A 21805-nucleotide genomic window follows, 5' to 3' on the forward strand; every position below is an offset into this window, starting at 1 on the left:
ACACCCCATTTGTCATTCATCCACTCATTAAATATTCATTGAGAACCAGCTTCAGGGCAGGCACTGCCCCCTGTCAGAGCAGGCCTCCAAGGATGAGCCATCATTCTGTGTCACTGATGGTTAATAGGCCCTCCTTCATGCATGTGTAGAAACACATACACAAAAACATGCCTCCCCGTGTGTGGATGAGCACACCTACATTCATTCATTTCTATCAGAGCCGGCCTTTACAGCTGAGGCCTCGTGTCAATGTTCCGTAGATGTAAGAGGACACTGGAGCTCCTCTGGAACCAGGAAGCTGCAGAAAGTTCTAGCCCCTGCCTTCCCTTTCCTCCCAGAGCCCCCCCAAATCCAGGAAACCAGTTTTAACAGAACCTCTGGGCAAGCCATGGCTGTGACCCCTTGATCCCCTTCTTGTGGCATGGTTCCCATGGAAACACGTCTGCAGTACACGGTATCCTTCCTACTGGAGACCCACTGCCTAGCTGGGCCTTGAGAACCAGCTGAGAAAAATGAACACTGAATTTGGAAGGAAAGGGGTCTTGGCCATTTGGGGCATGAAAGTGGGCAGAGGGGATCTAAGTGGACCCAGTTCCCACAGAGGACCCCCCAGATTCCGTCTCAGGTATTTCCATCACAGCCAAAGAGAAAGAATGGGCTCCATGCCCATCCAGAGACTCACAAACCTGGTCCGTGGGCATGAGAGGAAAGGAAGGGGGTGGAAAGGATTTGGGGATGGGAAGATGGCGGCAGGGAAAGTTTGAATATAGACCTTCCCGAATCCAAGGCCCAGCCAGTGTGTGGGCATGTGTGTGCTTTGCCCACAATTGCCTGGAGTCAAAAAACTGACAACTCCCATGCACAGAATCAAATCATATGACATCTGTGGGCCTCAGTTTCCTTATTCATGTTCCAACAAGCTTGGAGTCCATCACTGCTCAGGTGATGATGGACAGCCATCATCTCTCCAGTCTTAGACATTCTATTCCCTGCCAGTTAAAGGTTGTCCCTCAGCGCTTTCTTACTAGCCAGGCTGTGGAACACAGGTGTGAGCCATTACCTTGGGCCTTCCTTTCTTCAGGTCAAGTTCCTTGGGCTCCTTAGACCCTTGGCTCCTCTCCCTCCCTTTCCCCATTTGGAAATGCTTTGTGTCTCCTCTCTCTAGTAGGATTCCAATCCCACAGGCTTGCCCTCAAAATCAAGTCCATGGATCTGAGGTGGAGCCAGTGTGGATGGATGGTGAATAACCCCCACACCCCATTACCAGATGGTACTCAAAGTGCAGCCACTTTAGTTTGCCAGATTGGATGTTTTACATGAGGAGCATGCAAGTTCAGCACAGTTGCATCCTGCAGACCCCTAACCAAGAGACCACCCAAGAAAAATATAAGATTTCTTAGGTTAGCCCTTCATTGTTATGACCAAAATTCCTGTCAAGAACAGCTTAGAGGAGAGATTTATTTTGGCTCATGATTTCAAATGTTTCAGTCCATAATCAACTGGCGGCAAAGCAGCAACATAATGGCGGAAGGGCACGGTGAAGAAAGCTGCTCAGTTCATGGCAACCAGGAAAGAGAGAAAGAGGTCAAGGGCACACCCGCTGTGACTTACTTCCTCCGAACATACCCTATCTGCTTACAGTTCCTATCTAGCAGTCCATTCGGATTATTAAGTCTTCAAGTGGATTAATCCACCAATGAGGTTAAAACCATCACGATCCCATCATTACCTAAAGCCCCACTTGTGGACCTTGCTGCAATTCCTTCAACACATGAGCTGTCGGGGGACATTCCCAGCCACGACTTAAAGCTCTGACTGCTTCTCTTCCACTGTTAACATTGTGGAATGGAACCTATTGGAGATGACTAAAATTAGGGGATGTCGCTCAGTGGTAGAGCAATTGTCTAGCAATTGTCTTGAGTTCAATCCCTAGCACTGAATACTAAAAAGGAAAAAAAAAGGAAAGGGATTAAGACTAATGAGAGATTTCCCAACACGACTATTTATGAGACACACATGCACATATTTTTTTACCACAATGGAAACAATGAGTGTGGATGGCAATGATTAGTTCTAGTAGCTCTAAGCAGCATAAAGAACGGCTGGTCCTCTTCTTTTTAGCTTATGTTTTATGTGTGTTTAATGTTTGCCTATAGTCCTTATTTTAAAGGAGCACTTTAATTTGGGGGATTTCAGTGTCTGATCTGCAAAAGGAGTAAGAGGGTGAGAATTTTGCCATATGGTGCTGATGATCTCATTTTATTGTTAAAAACTGGTGGTGTCCTCCATATGCCATTGGACCATCCTGTTATCAGATTATTGCCAGGGGAAAAAAATGGATAAATACCAATTCTCCTATGCCAAAATAATTTGGGGGCAGACTGCCCTCCTAAATCAACTTGGTTTCTGTCCAAAAATCCAATGCACTAGATCCATCCGTTGAGTTGCTTGGGCATGCATTTCCCAATTAATTTATCCAGGTGGGCCCCCCTGGAAGCTGCTTTTCTGTGATTCCCAAAGTATGGATCAGGCCCACCTGCATCCATGGACCTGGGTTGCTTACACCAAATGCAGATACTGTCCCATTTTAGACCCATGGAATTTGATTTTCTGATGGTGAGGATCCAGGGATATGCCTTCTAGACAAAATTTATATGAATCACCGGGCTAGATTATTATAGTTTGGATTTTAAATGCCCCCCCCCAAGTCCAATATGTTTAAGCCTTGGTCCCCAGGCTGTGGGAGGTGGTGGAATGTTTAGGAGGTGGTGCCTAATGGAAGGAGGTCAGGTTACTGGGGAGTGTGCCCTCGAAGGAGATATTGGGACTGTGGCTTCTTCCTCTTTTTCATTTTGCTTCCCAGTTGCCACGAGGTGAGCATTTTCCTCTGCCATGTGTTCTCGCCATGATGTTCTGCCTTACCACAGGACCAAAAGCAACAGGGCCAAGCAACAAGTCACCTCAGAAACCATGAGCCAAAATCAATCTTTTCTCTTTATAAGTTGTTTATCTCAGGTATTTCGTCACAGCAATGGAAATCAGATTAATCCCACAGATGTTTTAGGGTAATGTTTTCTATGGTTTTCATAACACAGGGTATATGTAAGTTGTCTTTCTCGCCATCTCCTTAGGCAGGCTCTGTAAAAGAACTTGGTGGGTATGAGCGCTTCCTTGACTAGCTGAGGTGATCCTGGAAATCTCTTGTTAAATGGTGGCAAAATGTACATAACATAAAAAATACCATTTCTTAAACGTTTACTAGTGTGTTGTACAACTCAGGAACAACCAAATGGAAGTGATACTTCAACAAAGGGATGGGGAAGGGGTATGAGGCTTACATGCCCCCTCAAGCCCACCACTCTCCCAGGACCTCTATTTGTTCATCAATCCCAAAGCTCTTCCTAGCTGTTTTGCTGTTTAGTTAAAAAAAAAATTGATAGCATATAATTCAGTGGCATTAAGTACATCTACATTCCGAACAACCATCACCACTATCCATTTCCAAAACTTTTCTCTCACCCCAAACAAACCCTTTTTTATGACTGGCTTACTGCACTTAGTGTATGTCCTCAGGGTTTATCCATATTGTACTATATATCAGATTTTTGTTCCCTTTTCAGGTTGAATAACATTGCTTTGAATGGATGTGCTGTGTTTTGTTTATCCATTCATCTGGAGATGGCTCTTGGTTTGTTTCTCCCCTTTGGCTTTGAGCATGAGTGCACCAACCAGGAATCTTTCAAAAGCAAAATCCTGGTCTTGTCTGGTCTTCTCTGAATCCGCCTTAAAGGCATTTATCCAGGGGAGAATCCAGGTGAGTTCAATAACATCCACTCATGATGTCAACCCTACATTATCTGGGAAAGTGTTGAGCTTCTTATATCAGCCTTGAGAGTAACATTAGAGATGCTAACCTTAACCATTGTGTCCGGCCTATCAGTGATCGAAACCATAATTGATGAAAACGAAGTCAACAAAGGATTGTCTAACATTCCTCTATCCACCCCTCTATGTTCTTGGTATTTTATTCTAGAGTTAAGTTAGTCTGTCAGAAACAAAATGCTTTGGCCAACTACCTTAGTCTCTTAAACAAAAGTCCATGACTCCCTGTCTTACCCTAACCTGCCAGCAGGGGGCACTATGAGAAACAACCTTAAGAAAACTATGGCTAAATTTTCTGAGGACTCATTAAGATATGAGCTAAAACAGTTCTTGATATCATCTATTTGACATGAGCAGAAACTTTCTATAGAGTTCAGCATTAAGAAAAGTTGTATCTACTCTTGATAACTATGTAAACCAGTATATATTTTTCTCTTGGACAAGGAGAACAATTGTGTGTGTTCCCTTTTTAATACTGTCTGTTTAGAACTATGTTCTCTCTCTCTGGAACATTCTACTTCCTAAATTGGCTTTGTTATGGAAGGGGAAGTTCAAAGTTAAAAATATCTGCATCTATTCTCTTTGGCTCCAATCCTTCTTCCTGGGAAACCAGGGCTTCTGAGGACCAGGTGGAAATTCTACTCTTGGCCACCAGAGGGCGGTGCAGGACAAGTTTGGTGTCCAGCAGAAAAGGCTATTTATTGGTTCTAAAGGAAGGAGGAAAGTTTGTTGGCCTGTTTCTTCCCTGGCTCTCCTTCCCGCAAGTCAGATGACTTGGTCACAGGTTGATGTTGACTGAATCAAAACATTCAATTCTGGGTCACCTTTATGAATTAAAACAAACTGGGTTGCTAAAGACAACTTGCTCTAAGTAGGCCAGAATTCGGAGGGTGGGCCCCCATCACCTGTTCTCAATCCTCTGGAGGGGAGACCGGGGGAGAGTTCATGGTCTTTTTCTCACCTGAAAACTGGGATTTATATTATTTACCTACATACAGGGTCCACCTAGGATAAAATGGGGCCATGGGTAGGAAAATCCCAGGTGCTCACTGAAGATTCACTTATTATTGTGTAGGCACAGTTTGGGTGCATTTCATGAGCCCCATGCCCCCAGGAATGGCCCCTGTGCTGCCCAGGGCTGCATAGTGTCCCACAGCAGCCGGTCCCACGTCCTTTCCTTTAGGGGTTAAAGGTTGTTGGAGGAACCTCTGAGGCAATATCCACACAGGTCATAGCGGAGAAGCTGTTCCAGGTAAGAGGGAACTGGGTCCCCCTTATCTCTGCCAGCTGGTGACATCCAACAGGGGACCAGGCCCCTCTGATGTTTTCCCACTTGGGACTTCAGAGCTGGAGAAGCATGCTAGCCCTGGTGCAGAGCCCCCAGCCTCACTTGAACCTCCCTCCTCAAAGCTCCCACCCTGAGAGTGCTACTGTCACCCGGCCTCCAGGAGGAAAGGCAGGCCATGAGGGTCCCTGCTCCCTCCCAGGGTTCCAGAATGAAGCACGGTGCACCCTTTGCTCACCGTGTGCAGCTTGCAGCTCCTCCAGGCACTGCAGAGAGTTTGCCCTGGTCAGAGGCTCCCTCAAGGAGATGTGCCGGGTGAGGGGCTTGGGTAGAGGTGGGGATTCTGGCTGCCAGGCTCTCGCTTCACAGGGCTTTGCACTGGAGGCCTCGCTGCTGCCATAGTCAGATTCTGCATCGGAGCTGGAAGGAGGAAGGAGGGAGTGGGTGAGCTGGAAGCCCTGGAACCCACCCGCTGCACGCACCCACACGGCGCCCTTCCCATCCTTGCCTCCTGCAGACCTTGGAATCCGTCAGGGGTTCAGTTCATCTGTGCCCAGTCCCCAGCCTGGGACTGCACCATAGTCTGAGGTCTGAAACCCCCAATTCCTCTGTTGAATTCTTAACCTCCAGAACCTCAGAAGGTGACTGCATTTAGAGACAGGGTCATCAAAGAGGTAAACTAAATTAAGATGGGGTTATTAGGTAGACCCCCCATCCTATATGACTGGTGGCCTCCTAAGAACAGGGAATTTGGGCATAGAACGTGTGTGCAGTAGGAAAACGCCACCGTGTGATCAGGAGACGGCCATCTACAAGCCCAGGAGAGAGGCCTGGAGCAGATGCGTCCCCCCAGCCCTAGTTGGAGCCAACCCTGCCAACCCTTGATCTCAGACCTCCATCCCCCAGAACTGTGAGAAAGGAAGTTCCTGTTGCTTAAGTCACCTGGGCTGTGGTACTTTGTGACACAAAGTTGACTGACATAAGCTTGGATCAGAGCAAGAGAAAGCTCCCAAGCAAATGTCTGACCAACAACTCACGTAAAGTAGGGGGTGTCTCACCGTCTCCCAGCCCTGAGCACAGCTCCTGAGCTCGTCTACGGGAACTTGATCCTAAAACTCCAGGCCCTGAAATGCTGCTTTCCTTCCCCCAGAATGGGGGGTGGTGGTGGGGAGTAGAAAAGCCTCTCTGGCATTTGGGGACGTGGTGTTTAACGTGGCAGGAATGTAAGTGGCAGAGAAGTGGAGGCAGAGTGTTGTGGGCACAGGAGACAGCCCAGGCCCACGCCTGGGGTGGGGAGGGCATGAGGCATTTTAGTGAAGCTGAATATCCTTCCTATCTCTCTATCTATGGATCTCTATGAATCTGTCTATCGTCCATCCATCCAGCATGGTTCTTCCACTAGGTCACTGCCCCTTCCTTGTCTACCTGTAATGCCTAGTGGACCCTTCCTAATGCCCAGGCCTGCCCAGGCCTGGCACCCCATCCTGTGCACTGGTCAGTCCCAGAGGTGGGTATATGACCTGGGTAACACCAAGTGGGGGCTTCCCTGGCTCCCGTTCTGTGACATTATTATGGATATGGGCTGAAGCCCTCTGTAGTGAGGGCTGCACAGGTGGGCACAGCCTCTCTGTGGATCGCTGCAGGGCTGACCTGTGCAGAGGCAGCAAGGGATAACTGCTGTGAGTCTCTGGCTTCAACATCACCTCCTCAAGGTGGCCTGAAATGAGGACCACCCTTGGACTTCCTGGCCCACACCAGCCAAGACGTCTGCCTTTGTTATACCAAAGCTGCCTTGAAGGCTGTGTGACCTTGGGTAGGTGCCTTCCCTCCTCTGGGCCCTGATTTTCTCTCTTAGTGATTACTAAGGGCACTCTCAGGGAGTGGTTCTCATGCAGATGTGCACATCAGAATCACCCGTGAAGCATGGTTCCCAGGCCCCTTTCCAGAGTCTAAATGATCAAGACTTAATAAGTTAGATGTCCGGGACCATTGCCTCCATTTTTTCCTTCCTGTTGTCCCCACACGTTCTTCAATTAGGCCTCTGCCCACGGACTCCATGGAGACCACGCCGTGGACGTTCATGAGGACTCTCCTGTTGGAAGGCCCCGAACTCCCTTCTCTGTTTATGCTGTGGACTGGACTCCACAGCTTCCCAAGGTAGCAAACCACGTCGTCCTTCGGGGCCCATGCTCTGCCACTGAGCCACCCTTGTCCTCAGATCCCTTTTTGCAACACTCTCTCCTCTTGCACTCCTTAACTCCCCCATCTGGGTTTTCCTCCTCTCCAGTGGGCTTTGCTCACTCTTTCCCTGCTTGCTTTCTGAATGTGCAAATGCCCTGGGGCTCTATTCCAGGCCCAGCTCCTCTTTATCAACAGGAGGATAATCTTACTCCCTTCAGGACCCCTCAAGTCCTTTGGTTTAGTGGGTTCTGAACTCACCCTCTTCAGCCCTGTTTCCCTGAAAGTTCCGATGTTAGACTTGCATGTTTGACTGCTAACTTGATATCTGCACAAAGATGTGGGCAACTCAAACCCTAGGGGGTCCAGGATTGAACTCTTGGTTTTCCCCATGACCTATATCCCCTGAAATCCCTCTCCCCTCAGGAAATGATCATACTATCCATTCAGTGATGGAGTCAAAACCTGGGAGTTGCCCTTGAACTCTTCTTCCCTTAGGTTCAGCCAATCAGCAAACCCATCCTCGCTGTTCCACAGTCCCTAGCCACAGGCTCCTCCCTGATCTCCCTGCCTGATCTCCCCGCCCTTGCTCTGCTCCACCTGACCCATCCTCTCCCTGCACCAGGGCCTGCCGATTTTCAAGAATGGTGACTGAGATGACTGAGATGTCACTCTTCAACTTGAACATTCTCTTTCAATGATCTCTGGCTTAGAATGCAAGCCCTTCCCAGGCTCCCTGGGCCCCACTCCTGCCTTCCTTCCGAGACCTCTCCTCCATCAGGCTCACTCCCACCCAGGGCCCTGCACTAGCTGTTGTCATGGCTGGACTGCCCTTCTTCCTTGACCGTTCCTTCCTGGTAACCCCTTCTCAGCTTCAATGTCACCTCCTCAGGCGGGCCATGGTAGGTGCTCTGCAAAAATGGCTGCCATCCTTCTCTTTGGAGCCACACTCCTCTGCAATAGGACTTCGCAGCTCTTCTCATAAAGGGTGGAACCTACTTCCTGGCTCCTGGAATCTGGGCTGACCATGTGACTTGCGGTAGCCAATCAGATGCCATGGGAACAGTACTTGGCAGGGCCAAACCTGGGTCTCCAGAAACCTGGTGCTGCTCTCCTCTTGAGCTAGCCTCACTTGCTGGATGGAGGATGAAGACGCAGGGCACAGTAACTCTCTGTCACCACAGCTGACAGCCAACTCTACTGCAGAAGAACTCTGCTGGGCCAGACCACTAAGGCCAGGGCTGCCCCCGGGGCCTGCTGAGCTGCTGGCCTCTGCAGTTGAGGATGTAATAAATGGGGTTAAATCACTTACTCAGGGCAGGCTTGTTACCAAGCATGATTTTGGCTGTCAGTAAGGACACAGAGGCCTTATCTGGCCGCCCAATCTAAGAGCTGACTCGTGGCTGTCTACCATGTGCCCCTACTTTGCTTCTCTACCTGGTGCACGTTTTATTTTTCCCATTAAATGCTTCCTTGTTTGCTGGCTGGCTGCCCAACCTGAAGAAAGGAGGTGAGAGCAAGGACTTTGCGTTGAATTGGTCACGGCCCTGTGCTTGGTCTAGTAGATGACAGGTACTTCTTGTGGCTTGAGCTCCTGAAGGATGTGGGTGTGTCTGGGGGTGTGTCTGGGGGGCGAGGCCTGGAGTCTGCACTTCTCATCACCACTCTGGGTGGGGATCTGATGCAGGAGGTGAGATGACACCCTCAGAAACAGTCATGGAGTCACCAGGCTTCATTTCCCCTGCTGGCTTCCCCATCAGCATGCACTGTGCTCTCAGGGTGGGAGGGCCCCAGGAGCCCCTCCCTGTGACAGGTAATGCCCATCTGTAGCCCTTGCTGCAGACCATGTGACAGTCACCTCCCGGGAGACATCAGTGATGCCAGGGCCTTTCCCTTTCCTGAGAAAATAACTGCTGACATTTTCAGGGTTTATTACACCCTGAGCCTTGTTCCACACACTTCCACATGCTAATGTTTTGATCCTGACAGCTCCTTCTGAGACAGGGGCTATGATTGTCCCCATTTGACTGATGAGGAAACTGACACCCAGAGACGTCCTTCTGCAAATGAGTGGAGAGGCCAGATCCCAAATGTTGCTCCTCCTCCAACCCTGGTGTGGTCCCCATCCTGCAGCCGCCTGGGCATACCTGCTGTCCTCGTTGGTGACCAGGACACGAACAGCCAACACGTCCTGCCCAACCCCGTCCTCCCCAGGGCTGATCCTCACAGAGGTCCACTCGGAGGGCAGGGGAGAGATGGCTCCACCTTCTGTATCACCGGGCTCTGGCTCAGGGACACTCTTCGGCTTCTTGGGGGAGATGGGCTCATCTGCTGAGAGAACAGGCTCTAGAGAGATGGTGGCATGGTGACTCTAGAAGGGCACCCGGTCCTCAGGGGTCTGGGCGGGATTCTGGAAGGGTGCAGGCCTCAGGCTACACAGGGGCTCTGAGGCCCACCTCTGAGAGCGGCTCTGCCTTTGCTGGAGCCCATCCCTCTGCCCAGCAGATGCACAGCATTTCGGGCACACCTCCTGTGTGCAGGGCATGGGCACATTCCTCATCCCATTTAATGGTAGGGAGGGTCCCAACATGTTCAGAGGGTCCACCTCAGGCTCACCAGCCTCTGGCTGCTGGTGTCCAAATCACAAGGCCCAGCCTATTGCTAAACCCAGGGGTGACGTCTCAGTTCTCATCTTATTGACACATGGGCAGCATCTGACCCAGCCCATCAAGCTCCCCTTCAGACACAGCCCTCCTCTCAGCCCCCGATATCTCCTTTCTGGTCTCCTTTGCTGGTCCCACCTTCTCTCCTTGGTGTCAGAATGCTGAAGGGCCACAGGGCTCAGGCTGTCAACCTCTTTGTCTACCCTCATGTCCCTGCTGATCTCATGGTTTTAAATAACCCTAGACAACAATGGCTCCCAGGCTTACTCTCCAGCCTGGGTGTCTCCCTGAATCTTGACACACATACTGCGCTTACTCGGCACTTCCACGTGCGCATCAAACTCAACCTGTCCAAACTGAATGCTTCACTCGGCCACCAACCTGCCGCACCCACAGCCATCGCCGTCTTGGCAGGTGGCAGCATCAGCCCCTGCTGGTCAGGTAGCTTCCCCGACTTCTCTCTTCCTCTCATCCTTCACTCAAGCCATCAGCCAGTCGTGGTGGCTGTCCCTTTAAAATCCATCAGGGATGCAGCCCTGCTCTCCACCACCTGGTCCCTGCCTCATCACCTCTGGCCTGGATGATAGAAACAGGTCAACCTGGGCTCCCAGCTCCCACCTGCCATGTCCCACCCCCTCAGCCTTTCCCAGCAGCCAGAGTGACCCTGCAGAAGCACAAGTCAGACATTGCCATTCTCTGCTCAAATCCCATGGGCTCCTTTTTTCACAGGGAAATAAAGCTGAAGAGTCTTACCTACTGTGGCCCCCAGTGGCCCCTGTATCCTTGCTCCTCTACTGCCCCCTGGTTCGCTTGGCTCTGACCTCCTTGCTGCTCCCCAGCACCCTGGGCCGTGCCCACCCCAGGCGCCTTGCACTGCTCTCACTTCGGCTAGAAGATGCTCTTCCCGGGGACACTTGCATGCAGGGCTGGCTCCTTTGCCACCTTCTCAGAGATCCTGCACCAGCCATCCTGTTGATCGTGCCCTGAAGTTTCACTCGCCACACATCTCAACTCCCAACCAACTATACAATTTTCTTATTTTGTTTATGGTCTCTTCCAGGACTGGAATCTAAGCGGTGATCTTTGCCCATGTTGTTTGTGGCTGGAGTTTACCTCACAGTGGGTGCTCAGTGGCTCCTATTGAATGAGTGGACAAATCCCTCTTGGTTCCTGATCCGCTGGATAACCCTTCTCTGGTCACCGTGGAGAACTTGTCCTTTTTCCTTTCCAAGGGAAAGACCTAAACGGATCTTGGCTGGATCTCACCCATTGTCTCCAAATAGGAGCCATTGTCTTTTCTTTCCCAGGCTCTTAACTTTTTTTTGCCTACTGGATTTTTTCCACCGGGATTTATATACACTGAAGGCTCCAGTTTTAGGAAACCGCTTTTTAACCTCAGACCCCACCTGGCAGCCCTTTCTCTCTTCTTCCTCCTTTCTAGCCTGTCTTCTTGGAAGACTTGGCTGCACTCATGTTCTCCACTTCCCATCAATCCCATTTCATCCTGCTTATGCCCCACCCCAAACTGCCCCCAGCAAAGTCCCCCATAGTGGGAGCCCCACTATTGTGAAATCCAACTCACAGGGCTTTGGGGTCCTCCCTGGCTCCTCACTACTCCAAGGGACACTTTCTCTCCCTGCCCCTCCACCTGTTCCATCTCAGCCATCCAGTATTCTAGCGCTATTTTGGGGGGGATGCTCAATATAAATCATTTGGCACTTGAGCATTCTCCATGTGCTAAGCCTGTTAAGCTCACATGATCCTCTGAGCCAAGCAGTATTATTGGCCCCATTTTTCTGAGGAGAAAACTGAAGCCTAGAGAGATTAGGTTGCAAGCACGTGGCCACACATTGCATCAGAGGATGGGGACCAATCTGTGTGTCCATGAGCACAACAGATCCCCAGATAGATATCAAGGCTTGTGGCTTTTATTCTGCAAATTTGGACTTGGAATATGCCCACAGTTCTTCACTTGTTCTCTGTGACAGGGGACCGTGTGTTTATAGTCCTTCTCACCAGAGTAGGTGGGGCCCCCCTGCCTGTCCCACTGATGGAGGTTTGGCTGTGAGACTTGCTTGGACCAGTGGAAACTCTTGGATGTGTTGTGAGCAGGGGCTTCAGGAGGACTTGCAGGTTTGGCCTGCCACTTATGCTCCTGCTAGACTGCCATGAAAGGAACTTATTTCAGATGGTGCTGCCCCTTCAGCCTGAGTCCCTGGTTGAGGGCACATGGAACACACCTGGAGCCAACCTAAAGCCTGGAGCCCAGCCTGGCCAATCCTATGGGAGCCCAGCCCACCTTAAACCTGCAGGGCCCAGCCAACCCACAGGCTCACGAGCAAGAAAATAGAGGCCATAGGCCACTAAGATCTAGGTTTGTTATACAGAATTATTGTGGCTGAGATCCAGCTCTATACCTGACTATATCTGAGAACAGGTGTGTTTGTGTGCCTGTGAACCACATGCCCAATACTCATGCACCTAACAGGTGCTACTGTACCCTCCTCTGAGTAGGGCCTACGCTAGGGATTAGGAAATGAATCAGTCACCATGGTCCCTGCCTTCAATGACCTCCTCTTGTCCCAGAGAAGAAAAGACACGTTCATAGATATCTGCATTATAAGGCAAACTATCTAAGAGGCAGGCAGTGAACAGGTGGAAGGTGTGGGAGGTCTGATTTCCATGCAGCAGACACTAGGTCAAAAGTGCTATTTTAACTGGGCTGGAGCATGGGATGAGCAAGAGTTGACCAACAGAAGGGGAGATGGTACTTCTAGGGGCCTCTGGAGCAAGAGCAAGGTGGGAAAGAGCTGCCATCTGCATGGGAGTGGAAAATAAGTCCATGTGGCTGGAGGACATGAGGGCATGTTAAAAAAAAAAGAAAGAAAGCCAGAAATGAGTCCTTTGACATCTAACCATGAAAGGGCTTGAGTGGCAGGTTCAGGGTGGATTTTACTGCAAGCACCTCCACTGCAGAGTCATAAGCTGGGGACTGGGATCATCAGATTAGTGGCATAGAAAGACCACTCTATGTCAGAGTGGAAGGTGGACTGGGGGACCCACAGAGGGGAGGAGACTCAGAGAGGTGGTGGTGACCTGGCAGCATGAGGTGGCAGCAGGCAGCTGAGTCAGGCTGTGGTGGCACCAGACCCAAACTGCAGGGATACTCTGGGTTCTGCTTTTCTTCCTTCCTCCCAGAGAGTTTTGGCTTTGCCAGTGGGACTCAGGAGTAGAATAGTTGTTCCTGGCTCCCTGGAGACCTGGAGGGGTGGAGGGCACAGCTGACCAATGGTGCCTCAGTACTGCAGGGCCAGGGCCAGTGTGTCTCATAGTGGAGCCTGGTGATTAGTGAAGAGGCCACGGGTGGGCACTGGGATGCAGAGACTGCAGACAAAAAGATAGTGTTTCCTTCTCACCCCCCACCAGCTAGCTAAGGCACCCCCCAAAGGAGGACATGCCCCTCCTGTTTCCATCCAGCCACAGGTACTTTGGGCTCTGGGGCTTATTTCCATGCCAGGATTTTTGCTTCCAGAGACCTTGGGTTCCTGTCCTCACAAACCTAGGGATCATGGAAGGACTGGTTGAACTGGTGTCAGTGGTGGGGGTACTATTAACCATCCTGAGGCCACACAACTCATTGTCTAGCACCCATGTTTGTTCGGCACTCTGTGTCTACCATCTCTGACATCCCGACAGGCCTAAGAGGAGGGTACCATCATTGCACCAGTGGAAGAGTGGAGGAAAGCAGAACCCAGAGAGCACCTCGCCCGGGCAGCACAGGAGTGCACAGCGTCAGAGCCCCTGCAGTTGATGGCCTGCCAATCACCAGGCAGCCATGTCTGCAGCCTGCCCAGGTGAGGCCACTTGTGCATGGGGCCAGCCCCTCATTCCCTCCCCTAGGCAGACTGCTCTTCACCTTAGATGCTGCCTGAAGTCCTCTTAGCTCAGGGAGAATCTAGGACTATAAGGGGATGGGTGTGGTACCAGGATGGCAGGTGGGGAGTGGGTTGGGGGAGAAGGATCTGCACCTCCCAGAGCAGCAGCCAGCTGGGCCTCCTGGCGGGAAGCAGGTCAGCTCAGAACCAAGCATCTCATGCTCCTCTCAGCACTCGGACCAGATTCCTGCTCCTAGTGACAGAGGCGACTCAGGAATTCTAGTTCTTGGGGAAGGGATTGCCATCAACATCCCGGGAATGTCTGACCTCACACACCACCCCAGCAGGAGCCAAGTCCCAAGGCCCTTTCCTGCCTGGGCCTGGCACAGGGTCCTGGGCTGCCCTGGCTCTGCAGTGGAAGGCTCTCCTGTTTTCCCCCCGACTCGAGACTCTTCCACTCACCCCAGGACCCAGGAAGATAACAGAGCAACACGATCCCCATGATTGTTATGAACTTCATTTTCCAGGAAAGAAAACTGAGGTTCAGAGAAGTTGTCCAGGGCCACTCCAGAGCCATGGTCCTAATGGCCAGTCATTTCTGGCTCTAGGCTTGGAGGAACCTCCCCTGCTGCTGTGTCCCCTGTTCTCTTGGTAGATAAAAATTGAGGAATAAAGTGGTATAATCAGGAAAATGGAGCTAAAACCAGGGAGTTCAACAGAGGAAAGGAAAGGCGTCAAAGGTGTTAGAGTAGCTGAATGGCCAGATGGGGACAGTGCAGGAACTCAGAGACGAGCACAGAGGGAAGCCACCAGAGAGTGGGGTGGGGGAAGGGCTGGGGCTACCAAAGCCCAGGGACCACAGCCATGGCTGCAAGGCAGAGAGGCAGGAAGAGCACCCTGGTTCTCCCTTGTTCTTGCCCTCAGCCTCCCACCAGTGCATCCAGCAGTCAAACCTAACAGGAGGTCAGTTGCAAGAAACACTGGAAGACGTACTGTGTGGAGGCCATGCCTCTCCAATACAGAGCAGAGCAGGGGCAGGGGCTGCTACAGTGTCTCTGAGCATGAATAGGCAGATGGCTGGGACACTAGGCACAAGGTACTTGTCAGGTGGACCATGATGGCTGAGGGGACACTGAAAAGATCCCAGCAGAATGGGGAGGGCCATGGGAAGGGGTCTGAGCTGGCAGTCCCTCTGTCCACCTCAGGGGATGCCACAAGTGCTCTGGGAGGAAGATTCGCCCACAGCAGCACTAACATCCTGTGCAGTGTGGGGTCCTCTAAGATAAAGGTGCATATGTCCAAAGACAGCTGCTGCCATCCTGGGGTCTTTGGAGCATAACTCCTCTGGGCATACTCAGGGAGCACCTATGGAGCTTCAGGAAAGAATCAGTTGACTGTAGTGCTGGGCCTCTGGGCCCTCCCCTGACTCTGGGACTTGGCTACTGGGCTTTGCTGTACTCTCACAAGGTCCAATGAGTGGGCCTGGTTGTTGACACACAGGCACACCCTCCACTGTCCTGAAGCCAGGGCAGGTAGTGTTACTCAGAGGGCCCTGCCTGGCCTTAGCAACGGCCTCTGTGCAGAGACCAATACATTAGACTAAATGCAAACAGGAGGAAGCCACAAAATTTGATTGGCGGAAGGGGCTGAGGCCAGGTCCTTCCCTGGAAACCCAGGGGTGACCAGCTCCTACATGAGAACCCTCATCCTGGATACTGGGCCAAGCACTGGGGAAATGGCAGCCATAGGAGGGCCTACAATAGGCCCCAGCCTTCAGAGGAGGCTCCCCCTGAAACACCCTCCTTCGGTGCAAGAGTTGGGAGTTCGTGTGTGTCTTTCCCATGGCTCTGTAGGCTGCAGAGCAGCAGGGGACCTGGATTGTTTGGCCAACAGCAGCAGGTTTAGGGCCTCAGTTCTGGGACCCTGACTTTTCTTCCCACCCTACCTCACCCCCACCACCACTAGGCACTAGCCTGCAGCTCAGAGGACAGCTGATCTTCTGGTGCTCTAGGCACCCCCCGCACATACACGCACATAACTTGAGGAGTTGCTAGTGGACAGCAGCCTCCCTTGGCCTTGGTTACATGTACAGGACAACTAGGTTTATAAGGTCAAAGCCAAGTTGAGCCACCCACATGTCTTGGTGTAGGGGCTCTAGTGGCAGGTTTCGCTCCACCCTGGCCCAGGTGCTGGTAGCATCATCCCCCCTTGTTTTCATCCTGTCATCTGGATTTCTGTGTCAGGACCCCAAAGCAGGGGACAGCAAGGAGGTAGGAGGATGGTTATGGCCTGGTGTCATGGGCTATCATGTCCCAAAGTGGAACATGCTGTTCCAGTTCCCAATGGAACTGCTCTCTACCGCCAACCTCTAGCCTAGCCCTGCCAGAAGCCACCCAAGCCCACCTGTCACTGTATGGATCCAACTTTGCCAAGAGAATTATGTGGGGATGCTTCCCCTCAGAAGGCAAAACCAAAGCTCCTGTCAAAATCCAAGGGTCTGCGGAGGCAGCAGGAAGCACAGTGTCCTCCTCCTCCTCCTCCAGGCCTCCCTCCTGAGCTGCGATGGATGCCAGCAAGAACTTCCCTGGCTCCAATAGGCTCCCAGCCTGAGGCCCAGACCAGAGAGCCTATAATCCTCGAGCATTTCCTGAGAAACCCTGTGTGTTCTACCTGTTGGGGTTAGTAAGTACTCAGAATAACCAGAGATCCCAGACTTAGGGAGCTTATGCCCTAGCACAGAGCAAAACGTAAACAATACACAACTCGAATGATTGAGTTGCACGGCAGAGCTGAAGGTGATAAATACTGTGGGAAAAAACCCTAGTAGGTAAGGTGAGCAAGGAGCAGCCATATGGATACTGGGAAGGGTATTCTTGGCAGAGGGAATAGCCAGTGCCAAGGCTTTAAGGCAGAATGCACCAGGTGTAGGAGGTCAGTGTGTCTGGAATAGAGTGTGTGAAGTAGAGGAATAGGTCAGAGTGCAAGGCCAGGCTGGATAGAGACTCTTGAACCAATGTTTGCCTTTTTACAAGCCCAGTTTACAAGGCAGGAACTGGGGAGTGGGGGTGGGGAGGATCTCTGAGCAGGAGACCCGACTTAGAGGATCCCTCCATGTGTGTGTTGAAAATAGATTGAGGGGTGGAGGGAGAAGTAGGGGAGCCTCCTAGGAGGCCACTTCCATAATCCAGGAAGGAACGACAGTGGCTGAGGCCAGCTAGTGTGAAGGTGGTGAGGAGGCGACATATTCTGCTGTTGTTGGGATTTGCTGATGGGTTGGATGTGGGGCCAAGAGAAAGTAGAATCAAGAATGACCCTCAGCATTGGAGGATGAGCAACGGGAAGAGGGGAATTGCTGTTTGCAGCAATGGAGGCAGCCAAGGGCGGAGCCCATTTCAGGGGAAATCAGGATTGGAGGTGGTCTGAGCTGGACGCCCTGGTAGAGTGCAGGTGGAGGTGTGATAGGGAGGTGGTGGGTCAATGGCTGGAAACAGAGCCAGGACTGTGCTCCCTCTTACTGTGACTCGGGCACTCCCTAAAGCAAACTCAAGTCCTGTTGGCAGTGGAGGGAGGGAAGGGGGCTCTAGAACTGAGGTCTGGGGGTCGGTAGGTGGGTGGCTGGGGAAGCTAGAGAACTAGAAAGAAATAGATGGGGTTGCCCAGTGAGCACTGGGGCTCTGCCTAGTCCTCAACCTGAAGATGTCCTGTAGGTGTTCGAAGCCCCAGCTGATCTAGAGGTCTGCAGAAAGTCTTCCTGGGCTCATTACCAAGTGCTATCCAGGACTCAGCAGAGCACTGTGGCTCGGGCCAAGTGCTCGGCTCACGGGTTTCACCTTCACAAAATGCTATGCTGAGGTTTTGTTTGATCCCAGTTTGTAGAGGGAGCTTGGCCCATGTTGCCAAATCAGAACAAAATGCCAGGAGTCAAAGCCAGGGCTCTGGCCAAGTCCAGGGCCCTTACCATACACCAAGGACCCTTAGAACAGGCGCCTGGCTCTGAGCCGGGGCCCTGGTGGCCTCCCTGAGCCTTCACAGTTGAAGAGGTCGCTATGGACTTGCCTCTCGGGTACCAGTGAGCTACTTTAATAGGGTCTTCTTACCATTAGTGCTGACCTCAAGGTTTTCACCAGGAGGTGAAGTGCTAATGAGCAGCTGTGTATTAAGTCCTTGGCCCAGTGCTGCACAGAGAAAATGCTCGCCATGTAATAGCTGGGCCAGTGGGGGAGGCAGAAACTTTCTTTTACTGACTTAAGGAATTGAAAACAAAAGTTATAAAAATGAATGAGTTTACAGAAATAAAGGAGAGCAGCTCCCCCACTCTGGTTGACCTACTTACTCTACTTAGTATTCAAGCAGCACAGATTTATTCCTTCTGTTGGGTTATTTCTTTAGAATACATTCCCTGGGGTAGGATTATTGGGCTGAGAGGTCATAGTCCTTTTCTGAATCTATTTTTTTTTGGGGGGGGGGTATTGGAGATTGAACCCAGGGGTGCTTGACCACTGAGCCACATCTCCAGCCCTTTTAAAAATATTTTATTTAGAGACAGGGACTCGTTAAGTTGCTGAGGCTAGCCTTGAACCTGCGATCCTCCTGCCTCAGCCTCCAGAGTTGCTGGGATTACAGGTATGTACCACTGAGCCCAGCTTCTGGATCTTAATAATAATTGCCATATTTCTTTTCAGTAAAAGACTGTCCCAGAGTATGTTTAACTCAATACTTTTTCTCTTGCAATCTACTTTACTTTTTTTCTTTTGCTAAGTTGGTGGTACAGCATAAGTAATTTACATTCCTTTGGAAGCCAAGAAAGAACTTTTTGTAAATGCTTTCTTTTTTCTTCTTAGTGTTTAGCTTTTTAATCTGCTTAAGTGAAATTATTTGTTTGCAGCCTTTGTGCATTTATCTTCTGGTCATAAATAAATACGAATGGATCACTTCCACTTACGGAGGGGGTAGGGGGCGGAGGGGGGGCCCTGGGAAGGCCAGCAATCAAGGAACTCTTTAAATACCATGGCATTTGACTTCTTCGTTATTCCATTTAATTCAGATTTTTCCTCAGTATGCCTACAAGATTTTAAATTTTACTATTATATGCTGTTTTTTAAAAAAATGCATAGTCAGATTTGTCTCATGTTTTGTCTACATATTTTTTTCTTTTACAGATATTAAAATTTAGAGAATTGTCACTCCATGAGCTAATGCTTAATTCTATTATATGTATACATAAACATACACACATATATATACTCATACACAAATACATATATGTGTGTATACTGAGTCTGTGGTTGTGGGAAATTATAATTTAATATTTAATTATATTATTTTACCTTTAGAATGTAAGTCTTTAATTTAGTGTGGATAAAGAATATTCTACCAAATGCTATTTCTGAAGATTGTAAAATCCAAACCAAACCAACAACAAAATTTCCAAGTAAGAATGGGAAGCCAATATGAACAATTAATTAAGCATGTTCACCAGAGGACTCCTAGGGAGACCTTTAACATGCTAATAAATCTTGTGCATCCTCAAGATTCACAAGGACTGGTAAGATCAGTATAAAACATTTCTCAAACTTTGTGACTATGGAACTCTATTTGTGAAGCAACTCTTGGGGCATCACACTTGGAAGAATGTTGCTTTAATCCAACTCTAGAGAAAAATCAAAACCAAACCCTGAGCTCTACAGAGTGGAAGATTCTTGTCTGTCTCATTCCCTGCTGTATTCCCAGCACACAGTAGAGGCTCAGTAATGATTAGTTGAGTAAATGAACAAACAACAGGTAAACCAATAAGATGAATCAGGTCTAGGACAGCAGTTCTGAGACACATCTCTCTAAAATGCAGGGAGATATAGGGATTTTGGGTCGTCCCCTGCTGTATCCCCAGAATCTAGAGTAATGGCTAGGATAGGTAAGTAAAGGAATGAGACACTTGTCAAACCTGCCAGCTGGCTTCCGGTCCCTCACGTCTTTCCTTGGATGGAAGGGAAGGAGTACAAGATCCTTGGTCATGACCTGAGTTGGCTCTGAAGGCAGATCCAGGCACCAGCAGCTAAGCTGGAGACCAGGGCCCCAAATCTGCCCCTTTGGAGGTGCAGGAGCCCTCATTGAAGTTCACAGGTGGCTTGTCATACCAGTGTCAGAAATCCGGCTACATCAGGCCTGGTGATGGCAGGTCTCTGCCCACTATGTAGCCTAACAGAGTGAGGCTCCAAATCCTTCCCCTGAACACAGCCTGTGGTAGGGTGGAGCCTGCCCTGGGAGCAGGACTCAGAAGGTGCTGAATGATTGGAACTTTTGTGGGTAGGGGATGATGAACGGCTTTCCATGTGATGAGAGCACACCTGCTGGGTTCACTGCCATCCTGACAGGTATCCCTCTTTCCTCCTTACCTTCCATCCACCACTCAGCTGGAGCAGTGTGAAATGTTCAAGACGCAGCCTTTGTTCTCTAGGGGCCTAAATCCTGAAAGTTCATTGGCAAAGCTCATCAGGGCTCTGGCTGGGATGTGCGGGGGAAATGGATGCAGGGAGCAGTCTACAGTCTGTTCCTAAGAGCAGAAGTCACACTGACCCTCACCTACTCTGCCCAGCATCTAGAATACCAGAGTACCATGAGTTTTCAAGGAAGAGATCCCAAAGCTTGGCCCCGGAGTGTTGGTGACATTTTCCAAATATTACCCCTGGGTAATATTTTGGAGTGTCCCAGCGTAGCCCCAGAGAGTCCCGTGTCACCACAAGTGCAAGTCCCACCAGCGGTTTAGGGAAGACAGACTCCCTGTATTTGAGTTTTTAGGAGTTTCCATGGCAAAGAAGAGAGGAAACAATGAGCTTTATAAAGAACCATATTTATTTTCATTTACAGCATCAAATACCATAAATAAAGCTAAACATTGTTTGCTGTGTGCAAAATACAGGGTTCCACGTGGCACTGTAAATGATCACCAAAGGTCACAGACATGCCTTGCAATGAGAGAGGGAGGCTAGCTAAAGAGAGGCTGAGAGGGAGGAAGGCTCTCTTTGGTAGACATTCTAGAAAGGGAGGGAGACTCTGCAAGAGAAGATAAGACAAGAGCAACGACTTCGTACTGGCCAAGCTCTACACCAATGCAGCGAGGGATGCGGCATGCAGGGCTGGGCAGAGGCTCAGAGGTCAGGGTGGTTCTGGCTCCATGCAGGACAGACACCAACTGCAGCCTGAGACTGCGAGGCCTGGCCTCAACAGCTCCGTGGCATATGATATGCTGGTTCTTTGAGGAGCACTTTGATTGTCCTGCTGCTCCAGGTCAATGAGGCTGCAGGAATATGTGCTTTAAGACGAGTCACAGGAGCATTTAAACTTGGTGCTCCAGGCTTAGGGTTGACCTCGGTCATTTCTCAAAGCCATTTCTCTCCTGTGACAGTGACTACCTTGTTTAAAGCTCCTGAATTACTGGGGCTTTAAGAGCCACGGGGGATAAGAAGAGCCCCCGCCAACCCCTTGAATCTAGGGTGCAGGATGCCATAGAGGAAGGATTTGCTAGAATAGTTGTGAGGACATGTTCACAATACAGAGCAAGGGTCAAACTTGTGATGAAGCCTGAGAGCGAATATTTTTAAAAATCCCTACAAAATGAATCACCTGTGATTTGGGTCAATGGCATTTAGTAATTATGTTAGAACCAAAATAAAAAGACGCTACTGTACAGGACAGTTTTCAGAGGTTGTTAGACAAAAGCATTCTTTTCAAGGGTGACAGAGCCCTCCCTATATAGTACTGTCTCAGGGTTAACCCTCCCAAGAAGGCAAGTGGCTTTGCAGGTGCCATTGGAAAACATGCACTCAAACTGGCCCAGGGAACGGAGGAGAGGTGGGGCATGCACTTGGTGTGGAACAGGCTGCTGGCTCCAGGGGAAGTGAAATTAGAACACGGCTTTTGAGCTG

General features: G+C 50.3%; 1 protein-coding gene across 4 annotated transcripts in view; it reads right to left on the reverse strand.

The window, feature by feature from the left end:
• The window catches only part of Mical2 (microtubule associated monooxygenase, calponin and LIM domain containing 2), a 206680-nt gene that overhangs the window by 51593 nt on the left and 133282 nt on the right, over positions 1 to 21805 (reverse strand). For 3 of the 4 annotated variants that reach the window (XR_013343562.1, XR_013343561.1, XM_026395855.2), the window contains one exon: positions 20715 to 20933. Coding sequence is in view for 1 of the 4 variants with exons in the window: in XM_077798174.1 (XP_077654300.1) it covers positions 5406 to 5587; positions 9493 to 9673 (363 nt within the window). In the remaining 3 variants the exon portion in view is untranslated. Of the gene's footprint in view, positions 1 to 5405; positions 5588 to 9492; positions 9674 to 20714; positions 20934 to 21805 lie in introns of those variants that run through there. The other variant, XM_077798174.1, reaches the window with a different exon arrangement.

Source organism: Urocitellus parryii, chromosome 4 (genome assembly GCF_045843805.1).
Source record: "Urocitellus parryii isolate mUroPar1 chromosome 4, mUroPar1.hap1, whole genome shotgun sequence".
NCBI lineage: Eukaryota > Metazoa > Chordata > Mammalia > Rodentia > Sciuridae > Urocitellus > Urocitellus parryii.